The sequence below is a fragment of the Sander lucioperca genome, chromosome 20 (genome assembly GCF_008315115.2).
Source record: "Sander lucioperca isolate FBNREF2018 chromosome 20, SLUC_FBN_1.2, whole genome shotgun sequence".
NCBI lineage: Eukaryota > Metazoa > Chordata > Actinopteri > Perciformes > Percidae > Sander > Sander lucioperca.
The window spans coordinates 11,583,961-11,598,031 of record NC_050192.1 but is presented as its reverse complement, the minus strand read 5'-3'; the positions used below and the strand labels follow the sequence as shown (position 1 = coordinate 11,598,031).

General features: G+C 39.1%; 1 protein-coding gene across 1 annotated transcript in view; it reads left to right on the top strand.

The window, feature by feature from the left end:
• The first annotated feature begins 5,944 nt into the window (after positions 1-5,944).
• Positions 5,945-14,071, top strand: part of LOC116060142 (actin cytoskeleton-regulatory complex protein pan1-like) — a 37,931-nt gene continuing 29,804 nt past the window's right edge. Inside the window, exon 1 of the mRNA XM_031313576.2 lies at positions 5,945-6,632. Within this exon, the coding sequence (XP_031169436.1) occupies positions 6,023-6,632 (610 nt within the window). The 5' untranslated portion in view covers positions 5,945-6,022. The remainder of the gene's footprint in view (positions 6,633-14,071) is intronic.

Genomic DNA, 14,071 nt, shown 5'->3' with positions numbered 1-14,071 from the left:
AAGAAAAAAAAATCATAAATCTGAAATTATCTTTAATCAGAAAAGCTACTGTGGGAAGCTAATTCCTGAGGTTTAACTGAGTTCCCAGACAGTGTCTGCTTCCTTCTGCTGAATGAACAACAATCTTCAAAGCAAACCTAGATAATCTGTTACTCATGATGCAACCTCTTCTGTTGGGTATGTACAGGTTGCCAGGGTGCACTCTCTCTCTCTCTCTCTCTCTCTCTCTCTCTCTCTCTCTCTCTCTCTCTCTCTCTCTCTCTCTCTCTCTCTCTCTCTCTCTCTCTCTCTCTCTGTGTGCTGGTGCTACATTACAAAGGATCAGCAAAGAAACCGAAGCACTTGAGCTGACTGTTACCAACCATGACCTGTTTCTCACCTGCGTCGTGGTTTCTTGTAGGATTTATTACTGTTTTAGCTGCAGTAATTTAAGCTCTAGTACTTTATATTTCTGTGCTGACCTCCCTCTCTACCAGAGTCATAGATTGACATAGTTTGGTCATTGCAGTGGTCCACATTTTTGGGAAATAAGCTTATTCACTTTCCTGCTGAGAAGTTTTCTACCACGCTCATGTCTGTATGTAGAGCTGGAGCTAGAAGCATAAAGCGTGGAAACCTGATTAAATAAATAACATGTGAAGCGTTAATTTGTGAGCTGTAGAGGTGTGGATTGTTGGTCTTTAGTACCTTTTGAACACAGCCAGGCTAGCTTTTTTTTCCCTGTTTCCAGTCGTTTTGCTAAGCTAAGCTAACCGGCTGCTGGTTGCAGCTTCATATTAACAGCAAAGACATAGTGGTATCGATTTTCTCCTCTAACTCACGGTGAGAAATTGTTTTTCCAAAACAGTTTTCCCCAAAATGTTGAACTGTTCCTTTAAATATCTGCTAAATCTGTAATCATCATAATGACATCTTCTGTGGTGTTAGAAAACAAAGCTGAATGCAGAGATACTAAAAATAAGAAAATAAAAAACTAAGGACTTCTGTAACAGGTAGTATGTCAGGCATATGGTTTGCAAAAGGTTTAACCAAAGAGTGATGTTCCCTTCTTAAATATTTCAAAATAAAAAAGCAAAGATTAGATAGAAAAGTCCTGAAAAAAAAGCAGAAACATGTCATGTTGTACAACATTCAAAGCAAAATTCCCAACTGTGTGCCCAATAATTCAGCTTTTTCCAGCCACGACAGGGTTAAAATGACCTTAAAATCAGTAATGGCCAAACTCGTCAGCTCTGACTCTGGCTCTCACTGCTGGGACCATGAGCCTGCCTTAGTCTGTCGCTCAGAGAAGACAGCCTGTCCTCCTTCATTTGGCTTCTCTCTCCAGTTCATTTCCTTTCCCTCTCTGTGTATTTGGCTTCTCTTGGTCGTTGCTTTGGACTCAAATTTGTTGTTTATTTCTTTTCTTTCCTCTGCACTGTCCTGTTTTAGTTTCTGTTGTTGTACCTTTTGCTTTTCTGTTCTCATTCTCCTCCTGTTGGATGATCGACCATGCAAGTCAGTTCCAGTTTTTTTATTTTAGCAGCCGGTTTACTCAGAAAAAACCCCAGTGTTGGGTGAGTAGGAATGTTACACATCACCTGAATCTCTTATGGGACTTAACAGATTAATATAAAGTCTGGTTCTGTCCTATAACAATATAAAGTCTGGTTCTGTCCTACAACAACCATTTTTCTACAAATCAGACTTGTATGGTTTTTCATCTGGCGGACAAATTTAAAATAAAATAAAAAAATCATACTCTACCTGCTTCTGTATGTGTGAGACAATGAGGATAGGGACCCAGGACTACTGTATTCTTCTTATTGTTCTCTGCTAACTTCATTAGCTACCATAAGTATACAGTATATGCATTGTTTTATAAAGATTAAAAAAAACTGTACAGGGCAGTTTAGGTATATAATATTTCAGATTTTTTTGTTATCTCTTAAATATTCTTATTAACAGAAGATGTAAGAAAGTCAGTGCATGATGATGATGATGATGATTCCTCCCCTACACAGTGTTTCCCTTCAAACTGTAAATTATTCTGCTGCCCTTTTCGTTTTTGCTTCTGGCAAATATATCAGGGTTGTTTTTATTTTTTATGTTCGAGTTATATGCTTAAAAAGATTGAACATTTTTGTTTTAATTGGCTGGCAGATTAAAAAGCATTGACTGCCAGCCAGCCCCCTTTCAGACAGCTACAGCGGGCTTTGAATAAGATTGTAATAATAATATTAATGATGATGATAATAATAATAATAATGGTCGTTTTTTTGTAAATGGTATTTTAAAAGTTATTTTTGTATACACGGTTGTTTGTTGCGTCACAAGTCTACTGCTCCCCACCCAAACCCCCACTCCTCTCTTCCCTTCTCACATACTGCATCATGTCTTTTTTATTTCTCACTCATTTTATTTGACACTTTTTGATTCCTTTTGTGTCTCTCAGCTCTTTTAATGTAGAACATGCTACAGAAATGGATCTCCTGCTCTGGACAAGGAGCATCTCATTATTTTTTGCTTCCTTCATACTTCCCCCCGCTGTTTTCTCTCTTTTATCCCCCTCCCACCCTCCCCTCTGCCTTTTTAATTTTTAAAAGGCTGTCTGTGCCAGCAGATTGGTCCACTTCAGTAATGCATCCCTAACTTGTTGGTGGTTCAAAGTAACAAACTGCCTAATAGACATGCTGAGAAAAGTCTTTTAAATGTCAATTGTTTTTTCAATCCTCCACTTTTTTCTGTTTATCTACCATATACCCATCTACCTACCTGACCCCTTCACATGCACACTAGCCTCGATCTCAGAAAAGAGCCCACCTGTGCCTTTAAGTGAGAGCCCGCCCTCCCCCTTATCCCCTCTCCTCCAATCATCATTAGCGGCGTGAGTGTGAGCGATTGTGATTCGCTGCTGCTTACTCATCGCCTCCTGTGCCCCCCCTCCCCCCCCCCCCTCCACACACACACACACACACACACAAACCTCGTGCCCCACACAAACATAAACACACACACACAAAATGTTTGTATGTTGCAGAAATCAATCAGTAAAAAAACATTAAGTAAAGACACGTCTCTTTGTTTTTATTCGAATGAGATGATGTAACAAAAACGTATGTGCGCAGCTTGTGTTTGACTGTGTGCGAGTGTGTGTGTACATACAGACAGCTTTTATTTACAATATAGACCAGTTAATCGTTAATAAATCACTTTGACTTGTCTCTGAAGCCATAAGAAATAAAATAATTGAATTGTGTCTTCACTGGCTGATAGCTTTGCACATATAGGCCTAATCTGATAATGTTAATCGTATGTGTGTGTGTGTGTGTGTGTGTGAGGGAGAGTCCCAGCAGGAGATCCTCTCTCACACCTGGAAAATCTGCCGACACACACAGTCACACACGCACACTAATATGCCGATTAATTAATCGCCACAGGTGGTATAAACACAGTCGCTCACAGAGACCTTGAAGGTTTCCCATTTGTATTCACTTTACACGCATAGAGAGGCACAGCAGGTGGGAAGACATTCTGTGATTATTTGCTGCTGCTCACACATAGCCAAAGCTCATTTCAGATTAATTATACAGTACATAATACAATATTTAATGTGTAATGGTGCAGCGGAGGTGGTTTCGGCAGCTTTGTGTCAGTCCTCTTTGGTTACAGTCCTTGATCAAAGCACCTGTTACAGCAATAGCATCTACAAACCTTCTGTCCAGTGATATTTGGAATAAAGTAAAGCATTGATGCAACTATATTTGCAGTTGTACAGCACTAGTGAATTCATAAAAAGGATGAATTATGAGTTTGCTCTAATATGTAAAAATGTAACTTGACGGGAGTATCCAAAATGTTTTCAATTAAGAAAAATACAAAAACTACATACTCCATCAGATAAATACGGCTTTATAATGCATGATTAAAATTACAGTTTACATCCATTGTAGTCAATAAAAATACATATAAGGCAGGATCCAGTACATTCATTCCACAGGCCTCTCACTCACCACTCCTGCACAGTTTCTGACTTCCTCCCCTTTTACTTCTCCCCTGTTCTGACTTACACAGCTGATAATCAATGTGTCTGTCACACACACACACACACACAAAACACTCTCTCTTGTACTGTAGGCCTATGTCTTAAGCCAAATTGTTATCTGTGTCACCTCGGTTTTCCCATGGAGCAGTTTACCATGTTATGTAATGACTTATAAATATAGCCAATCAGTGTTTAGTGTGTGTGTGTGTGTGTGTGAGCAGTAGCAGCAGGCTGCACTGCCATCTGAAGGAACTGAAGATGGTGTGAGCTCTGTTTTAAAGCCTAGAATATGTAGTATAATGCATTTGACCAGATTATTTTTAGGTATATGAGTCATATACAGTCGATGCTGGAAGAATTAGATACACAGATTCACTTCACGTGTTCTTCTTGGTAGTTACTACACACACACAGACATCCAATTTCCCCTTCTGGGTTGCATCATATAATAATCTTGTCACAATGTTTATAGCCAGCTGTAACTTTACTACCGGCCGCGTGCAGCTGCTAATCATGTTTAGTATTCATGGTTGGCTGTCACTCACTGGCAGGCCTTGCACTGACGGCTCAGCCAATCAGTCTGAGAGAAGAAAATGTTTTCATGTCAATAAATCAAAATGAAAACAACTCCGGAGGATTCACAAGGCTTTGTAATCATGTGTTCCAGTGTGTGAGAGTGCTAAACTCATCCCGTTGTGAAGATTAGATGAAGAGGGAAAGTTATCCCTTTCATGGAAACATTTCCATTTTAACAAACACATATACTCACCACCATTCGTCTCTACACATTCTGTAAATCATTTGTGGGCAGTGTACTATCTTTTAGGGTTGTGTTCTGGAGAGAAAATGCAAAGCGGATTAAACAAACCGTGGAGGAAACAGATGTAAGCATAATAAAACTGAAAGAAAACTACATAATTTGAACTTCATGAACAACTATTTGTAATAGGATAGAAACCACCATCAGTGTATCTTATGATGCTGCCAGGCAGCAATGTTTGAGTAAAACCGGCTTATAACATTTTGACTATAAATGTGGTGAAACAAAAAATACTGATTTGTCATATCTCAAAATCTTTAAATATGTATTATATGCTTTATCTTAATATGTATGTGGTCAAGGACCATTTATTAAATAAACTAGAGCTGCAACAGTCCAAAACCTAAATACATTACATTTATAATCATATAAGACAAACAAACACACAATTTAGGAGCTGGAACCTGGGTTTTTTGCTTGCAGAATGACTTAAACACTTTATTATTCAATTAGCACAATAGTTGCTTTTCAATCAACTGGTAAATTAATTGAATCATTTTAGTTCTAGTAAACTTGTGGTTTTCTTGAGTGTCCATATTACAGGTGGCTAGTGATTTATTGGTTGATTGACGTGCCTGACTAAGAATAGTACTGACATAGTCTATTAATTGATTAGATAGCAAATTAATAGATTATATATATATATATATATATATATATATATATATATATATATATATATAATTACATATGATGACATTCCTTTGGGTTTTTGACTGTTGGTCAGTCAAAACAAGCAATTTCATGGCATCATTTAGGATCTGGAGCCACAATGTTCTGATATTTTATAATATTACTATTATAATATACTATACTAATATAATATTTATTAGACTAAATAAATTATCAAATAATAATTAACACATAATTAATACTGAAAATGTTTCGTTTCAGTGCTAACTAAGGCAGAGTCTGTACTGGGTTATTAAGTGATTACGTCTTGCTCCTCATTATTATTTCACAAGTTACATTAACAGTACATACAAACAGCTGCTAAGCCCCGCCTCTAGTTTTTCCCTCTCTGTCTGTCAGTCAAACCTTAGTCCCGCCCCCTCTCTAACTGCCTGTCAGTCAAAGTCTGCCCCGCCCCTTCATTGCCTGCTTGGCTGCAAGTCGCGCAAAAAAACAGAAGCGGCGGCCGTTGGGGGAAAAGGGTAAATAGAGAGAGAAGCCTCAAGATGGCTGACTCGCTGGGCTCTGCTCACCTCACCGGAGCTGCTACTGCGGTAGCCCCGGCGGTCGCCTGCGACAAAAGCCCGCTCATCATGCCGAACGAGGCGAAGGGAGCCTCTGACAACCGCTCTCAGTCTTCCCGGGATTTCAACCCGCCGCCGCCCAAGAAGGTCCGTGTCGAGGAGAGGAGCGTTAAACCCAAGAAACTCAGCAGGGAAGGAGTGGGAGGCAACGGTAGCGGCAAAGAGAAACTCCAGCAGCCCACGAAGCAGCAGAGTTATGGCAGCAGCACGGGCTTGAGCACCTTCAGCCCGGTTAAGACGAGCAGCAGCAACCCTCCGGTGCCTGCCACCGGTGGAACAAACACACATAAAGTCTTCAAACAGAGCGATTTCTTCCTCCACAAAGCGCCTTCCTCTTCCAAACCCAAGAAACCGAGTAAAGATAAACAGCGAGGGAAAGAGAGGGAGAAAGGAGGCGGAGAGGAGAAAAAGAAACATAAACTATTGGTGACCTCCGGACCCGGGAGTAATGTCAGTAACAACGATATCAGTCGAATTAATAACACTTCTGCAGTGAAGAGAGAAAATGGGGAGGTCATGCTGCCGCCCAAAGGTAGGCCATCATCAGTGTATTTTATTTAAATGTTACTTGAAGCGAATTCATAAAGTTTGTGTTGTGTTTATTATATTATTTATTTATATTATATAATTTCATATCCCATATTAGATTCTTAACCCCTCACCCCCAGTCACTACACGTTACATTAACACATCTCGGACTATTATCCCTGACTATTGCGCATATTATATAACGTTATACTGTGAACTTTTGCACATCCCCTGATTAATATTTGTGCACACACTGCACAAAACGTACAGCTTTATTTCCCTTCCTAAAACAGTTACATTGTACATAATTGGTAGTGTTTTTTTTTTTGTTTTTGTTTTTTTTTATACATATTTGTATTGCAATATGTTTATACTATATAATGTTCTTGACTGTTGCAGTACTTTGCTCTATTGTTTATTCCCTTTTTATATGTTTATTGTATGCACTAAACACCAAGGCAAATTCCATGCAAGTGAAAACTTACTTTGGCAATAAATCTCATTCTGATATAAGTAGGCTAGAGTTTTGCCCTTTTTAAGAGTTAGTTGCTCATCGTAGAATCAGCCACTTGGGATATGAACATGTGGCCCCGAGTGTGCTGTTGTCTGCCTCCTAATTTGTTTGAACAGTCCCGTTTTCGGACCAGCTACTGCTCAAAGGGCGCTCCTAAAATGTTGTATATGAACCCGCAGACCTCTCGAGGGTTACTCTTGTTTATAATTGCATATTATAAAAGAGGTTAACATCGAGTTGAGTGTCTACAAAGCCCAAAAGGCGATGTTTCTACGAGCTATGGCTGCCAGCTTTCGTCACTGTTCACCCGCTCGTGAACCCTCGAGCTCCACAATAGCGTTCCAGGGCATTAGTATGGGCAGTAGTTTCGTGTCCTAGCTGTTAACATTGCAACCATCTGCTCTCGTGCTACTGCGGAATTGTTACGTAGTTACGTCGAATTGACAAAGTACAATGTGTTGTATTCATATAGCCGTTTACAGTAATGTAATCGAGTCGATCTAAATGTTATAAACGGCATAAGCAAGCTATAATCTCTGTCATGTCAGCGTAACGAATGAGGTCAGTTGTTAGTTATTCTATAACATAAATGCCCATATTATGATTTTTATTTCCTTCGGAGCGGTGTATGTATTAAATCTGCACGCTGCTGTCATAACAACATGACTGCCGCCCGCCATTATAGGGTAAGTGTTGTTTTGGTAGAGCACCACGCCCCCCTCTGTAACCTCAGGCTGGATCGGAAACAGACAGAGCTCCACAGCTTGTTGTTACTCCATGTTCTACAGTTGTACAGGCAGAGCATGTACTGTACATGTAACATTGAGCCACTTGATTAATAGAGAGACAAGAACACACACACATTTGACACTAAATCCCAGAAGCAATATTCAGGGCTTAATAGGATTTAGAGCGGTTCCAATACCATTTTCCTTCCCAATAACGATTTCGATATATGTAGGCCTATTGCTATTATTGTTGTATGGCCTGGCTCAGGTTAAACACTTTGTAGCATGGACAAATACATGTATGAATGCCATATAACTCTTTTGTTATCTTAGTTTGACAGTTATATTAAACAGTAACTATGTACAGTATTAGTAAACATTTTACAATATTAAAAATAAATCTCAAATATATATATATATATATATATATATATATATATATATATATATATATATATATATATATATATATATATATATATATATATATATTAGAGGTCGACCGATATGGGTTTTCTCTGGCCGATGCCGATCTTTAGAAATCAGGGTCAGCCGATTAATGCTGCCGATTTATTTTGGCCGATATGTGCTTGTTTTTAAACATCTGTTTGAAAGATAAAATGTAACACTAATATACACAGAATTTCTCAACAAAAACATTTATTGAACACTTCACCAATCTACACTTGTATACTTCAATTAAAAATGTATAATGTAAAAACATACTGTATAAATAATGTATGAAAAATACATTAAATAAACGAAACAGGTAAGAAGAAAATAAACTGTCAAATAAACTTTTAAATGAAAAAAATAAAGTTTAGTGCACTTAGCAGCATTTATTAAACTTCTGAGAATACAAATCTGCTTCACAGAAAGTGACATATTATTAATCTCAACAATATTTCCTCCTAACTCCTGTTGAATCACATAAGGCTAGGGCTATCTAAAGTCAGTTCTTGTTCACCTTGTTTGTTAGATCATTGTTCATTTGTTGAAGTGTTTTATCTGTGTTTTGGGGACCCTACTGTTAGCCTAGCTACATGTCCTGTTGACCTCATTAGGATCTTATCTGAGCAGATTTCTGTCATTCAAACAACTGCTGGTTGTAATTTAAAACTCGTCCAGCCAATTTAATAAAATTAAGGGTTTTATTCGTGCTCGAGTCCATAGATGCAGTTAATGGATACAGGCACGGAGAACTGAAGGCTCTGTTAGCAACGATTAGCTCCGTTAGCGGTTAGCTCCGTTAGCGGTTAGCTAGCTCCAGTTAGCTCCGTTATAGGAGTGGATGACACTGCCACGGACAGGGGTAACAACCCGACTCTGATAAATGACATTCGGGGAGCTTCCACAGCGGTGTGGCCGCAGTGTTTTGTACGGTTTTATTAGTACAGTTAATCCCAAGACAAGAACACCAGCAATATGCTACTGCTAACGGTAGTGTCTGAGCCTGAAGTGGCTGCGCGAGACACACGGCAAGACTTCACGAGGGGAGGGGCTGGAGGCAGCTGGTCTGGGTACGCTGTAAAAAATGTTGCCTATTCACGTTTTTAACACTAGGCTGCCCGCAGATGCGCCTGCCTGTTAATCGGCTTATGTTTAAAAAAAAAAAAAAAGCCAAAAATCGGCCGATTAATCGGCCGGCCGATTAATCTGTCGACCTCGTGTGTGTGTGTGTGTGTGTGTATATATATATATATATATATATTTATTTATTTATTTATTTATTTATTTATTTATTTATTTATTATTTTAATATATTGTATGTTTCTTTTTAGACCTACATTATGAAATTTGCTGCATATGATCAACATACATGTGGCTCAAAACATCATAGTCATAATTAACATCAGGCCATTAATAACATTACAAATATGTTCTAGGAGGTCACCTTATTTTATAAGATAGATTTTATTAGTTCCTTGGGAGAAAATATTATATTAAGTTGACTGATTGGGTCACAGCTTTATCATCTCATTATAAGTCCTTGTGTGTGGCTTTTTTTATTATCATTATACTATTTATCAAAATCTCTGCATTTGCTTTGTTCAAGTGTTATTTGCATGTGAGTGTTTAGACACTTAGCGGAGGTACTGAGTGGACAAATGCAAATGTGTGTGTGAGAGCGCATGATCTCACCCTTTTCCAGTTGGGTAGTTTAAGAGGTCTTGACGTGCTTTGAACAGTCACCGCAGTCAGGGGGAACACCAGAACGAGACGTGTTGTTGGCCTGTAGCCCTAACACACCATCAGAAACCCAGTCTTGTAAACAGGCTGTGTTAAATGTGCTTGCACGCTTCATAGGGATTTCAGAACAGATAGAGGCTGGTGTTTAGTCTTCACACAGAATCGCAACGCAAAACTAGGATTTAAAAAAAGAATATGAATGTTAGCTAAACCATGTCTTTTTAATGCAATTAATGCATTTTAATCGAGCAATCATAAGACTAAAAGTCAATTAGTGTAGTTTATTTTATTATTAATATTATGTTACTGTTAATGTTGTATGCAGGCATGTTGAGAATATTTAAAAAAAACAAAACAAAAAAAACTAATGCAGTGCTGACATTTTGGTTTCAATGTTTTCATCTCTGAACCTGACTGGGAAAATTTAGATGCATCCAAAGGTAACCATAAATAATAGCACTCCTTCAACAGTGCCACTGAAGTGCTCTTGAGCAAAGCACTGGACCTGTGTTTGCTGTAGGGAGCTGCTCAATGGCCAGCATCAGGGAGACTGTAATTCTATCGAGTAGCTTCAAATGTGAAGATGGGGAAGTACAGTATATAAATGTGGAGCTGGAGTGTTGCTGGAAATGGCACATTAATCCTGAGCAAAATGTTTCAAGGATTGAAATGCTCCGTTTTTAACTGCACCTTCCTGTAAAAGCTGGTAACTGTGTCAGTTTTCTTCCTTGACTCTGTGACACAGCTGCAGTCAGCACTCCGAGTCGGCATAGGATTAAGGTGATATGGAGAAAAAAAACCAAAATAAATGAAATGTGTTTTTATATCTCTCAGATTTTAGGCCCACTTGTTAGACAGAATGGCTGTTCAACAGGACATTTTTCTGCTTTCAGTGGAGTGTCCTCTGAACTTCATGGAAGGGAAGCATTTTCCTACAGGGATCAAAAGAGTATCACATCATCACAGCATTATTTGGGTTGGGGTTGCTGTTGGATCGAGGCAACTGCCAGGGAGAAGTGACTCCTGGTTTCATTTGGTCTTGAAACATGAGACATGAGTCTGACTAAGCACAGTGAACAAGGAAACATTACTGCATTAGGCAGGCTGATCTAGTGTGAAATAAATTGTTGTTGAACTCAAAGGTCACAGGTTTAATCCCCACTGAGACCAAGTTGACCTGTTGTTGACACCCAATGCAGTCCTGTATTATAATTATAACCAAATGCACTTCTCATAAAGATGATCCTACTCACATTGAGGTTGAATTCAAATAAGTAATAAAAAAGCTCTTGTCACGTAAAACTCCTGCGTCTGGCCACTCTGGGTGTTTTGATCTGGCACATGTGACACGTAAGTCACAGACTAATGCAAAGCAGCTTTAAAAAAAAAAAAAAATTATATAATTAATAAGAGCTTTCATAAAGGTAGGCTACTCTTTAAACACATCAACCTATAAAACAGTGAGGACCAATTAAATGCATCTGTTTTCTGATTATTCATTACTCCAGTGTCATATTGGCTTATAGGTTGCCTTGCCATGCATTGTTCTGGACATCATTCTGACCATTAAACAAGTCATGTAAACCTGGGTTATCGGGTTGTTGTGAATCATGTCTGAATTGCCGTAATTAGGTTATTTGTGAGCAGTAAATGCAGCATGCTGACAGAATGCCTGACTGTGTCTGGGACTACTCGACTGTGGCCGTGTACAGCCAGGGGAAAGGTGAATGAAGCTTGGCTGCAATAAGCACCCAATTTAGGTACTTCCGGCTGGGTCATTTGTTCAATCCCAAAAATTACAAGACACTTGTGTGTGCAGTAACGGACCAATTGTTTGAACCTTATCGCTAAATCATTTCCAGAACAGCTGGAATGGTGAAGCATGTATTTGCCACACCAGCGGGGGTGGACTGACCATCTGGAGTGGCAGTATTTTCCTAGTGGGCAGGTTTACTTGTCCAGTAGTGTTACGGTGAGTCCCAGTTAGAGATCCAAAAAGATCTCAAAATATATCAACTTCAGTTGTCTGCTGAGCTGCTGATGACAGACTGATAGTTGAAGGGATATATTCGTGTTACTACAGTATGTTTCGAATGTAACCGTTATAACCCTTAAATATGCACACGCACACAAAGTACTGGGTGGCTTTTACCTGTTTTCTGTCATCCCAGTTTGCCACAACATGTTAACATTCTGTCTAATCATTGAAGCCCTCAGATTCCTAGGGAACTGGATTTTCTTGATTCTGTTTAATTATTCACAAGAAATAAAATTTCATAATACAACCAGATACTCAGAATAGAATAAATAGAAGTTATGTGTTTGATTAGGTTGTCCTGTTCAGGGTCACATGGGGCTGGAGCGTATCCCAGCATGCATTTGGCAAGAGGCAGAGAACACACCGACAGGTCGCCAGTCTTATCACATTGCTAACACACACTCAAACCTGGCTGGGCTACAGCGTGACAACACTATGCTGTTCCAGTTTAACATAGGTTAAATGTAATAAACAAATAGTTATTTTAAAGGCTTGTTGTTAAAATTTATATCTAAAAAAACTAACATCAAAATGTGGATACCCCATGGATTTTCTGAATTTATGATTCTCCTCCTCAGCTCTGAAAAGTTGGATAGCAGTGGGGACCAGTGTAGTTGAAGTTAACAAACTGTCTGCCTCTGGCCCTCTATCTTTCAAAGAGTTTTCTCTCTCCTAACAGTGAAAACCACCTGCTGTGTTCCCCTTCAAAACCTGCCACTGCAAGAAAGTCATAAAACAAAATCAGAAAAAAAGTTTCAGTTGCATGAATCCCATTATTTATTTTATTTTTTTTAAGATCATTTTTTGGGGCTTTAATTGACAGGACAGCTAGGTGAGAAAGGGAAGAGAGGGGGAAGACATGCAGGAAATCGTCACAGGTCGGATTCGAACCCTGGACCTCTGCGTCGAGGCATAAACCTCTCAGTATATGTGCGCCTGCTCTACTCACTGAGTCAGCCCGGCCACGAATCCCATTATTTTCTAATTCCAGGGTTTCCCCCATTGTAGGGCTGAACGATTTTTGAAAATAATCTAATTGCGATTTTTTTCCCAAATATTGCAATTTCGATTTGATTATTTTTTTTAAGCTTTGTCTTCTGTATTATTCAACAAAGACAAACAATAAATCATTTTATAGTATGAACAACACACAATTACATACTAGACAGTTAAAAAAGTAAAAATATAGTATATACACACACACACACAACAGTGTATTTTTTTTTACAGTGCACAGAGGAGCTGCCTCCAGCCCCTCCCCCTCGTGAAGTTGCGTGCTGCCGTGTGCACTTGTTCAGAGAGGCTATCGTTACGTTAGCTAGTTGCTGGTGTTCTTGCCGTGGGATTAACTGTACTAATAAAACCGTTGAAACACCGCGGCCACGCTGCTGTGAAAGCTCCCCGAACGTCATTTATCAGTCTGGTTGTTACCCCTCTCAGTGGCAGCTCCTCCACTCCATATCTTTATAACGGAGCTAACCGCTAACCGGAGCTAACCGCTAATCAGAGCTAGTTGCCAACCGAGCCTTCAGTTCTGCGTGTCTGTATCCATTAACTGCACGTATGGACTCGAACCAGAATAAAACCCTTCATTTTATTAAAATGGCTGTAGAAGTTTTAAACTACAACTCAGAGTTGTTTGAATGACAGAAATCAGCTCAAGGTACAGTGTAGCTGTCGGTACACGATCCATTCTGCCTGCACGATCTGTTCTGCGCATGCGCAAGATAATACTGTTTTACCGATGATACGACCTGCACGATCTGTTCCATGCTAGCCTATGGCTAGCCTCCACCGGGAAGCTAACGTTAGTTTAGCTAACAGCTAATTCGGCTAACTGCTAGCTGACAGCTTGATTCAGTCTAAAATAACGTTAACTCAAACGTAATGGGAAAAGCAGGCTACAGCTAAATTAAGACTTCACAGTAATAACAATAAAGACAAGTATTGAGTGATTGTATTTTAAATGAGCA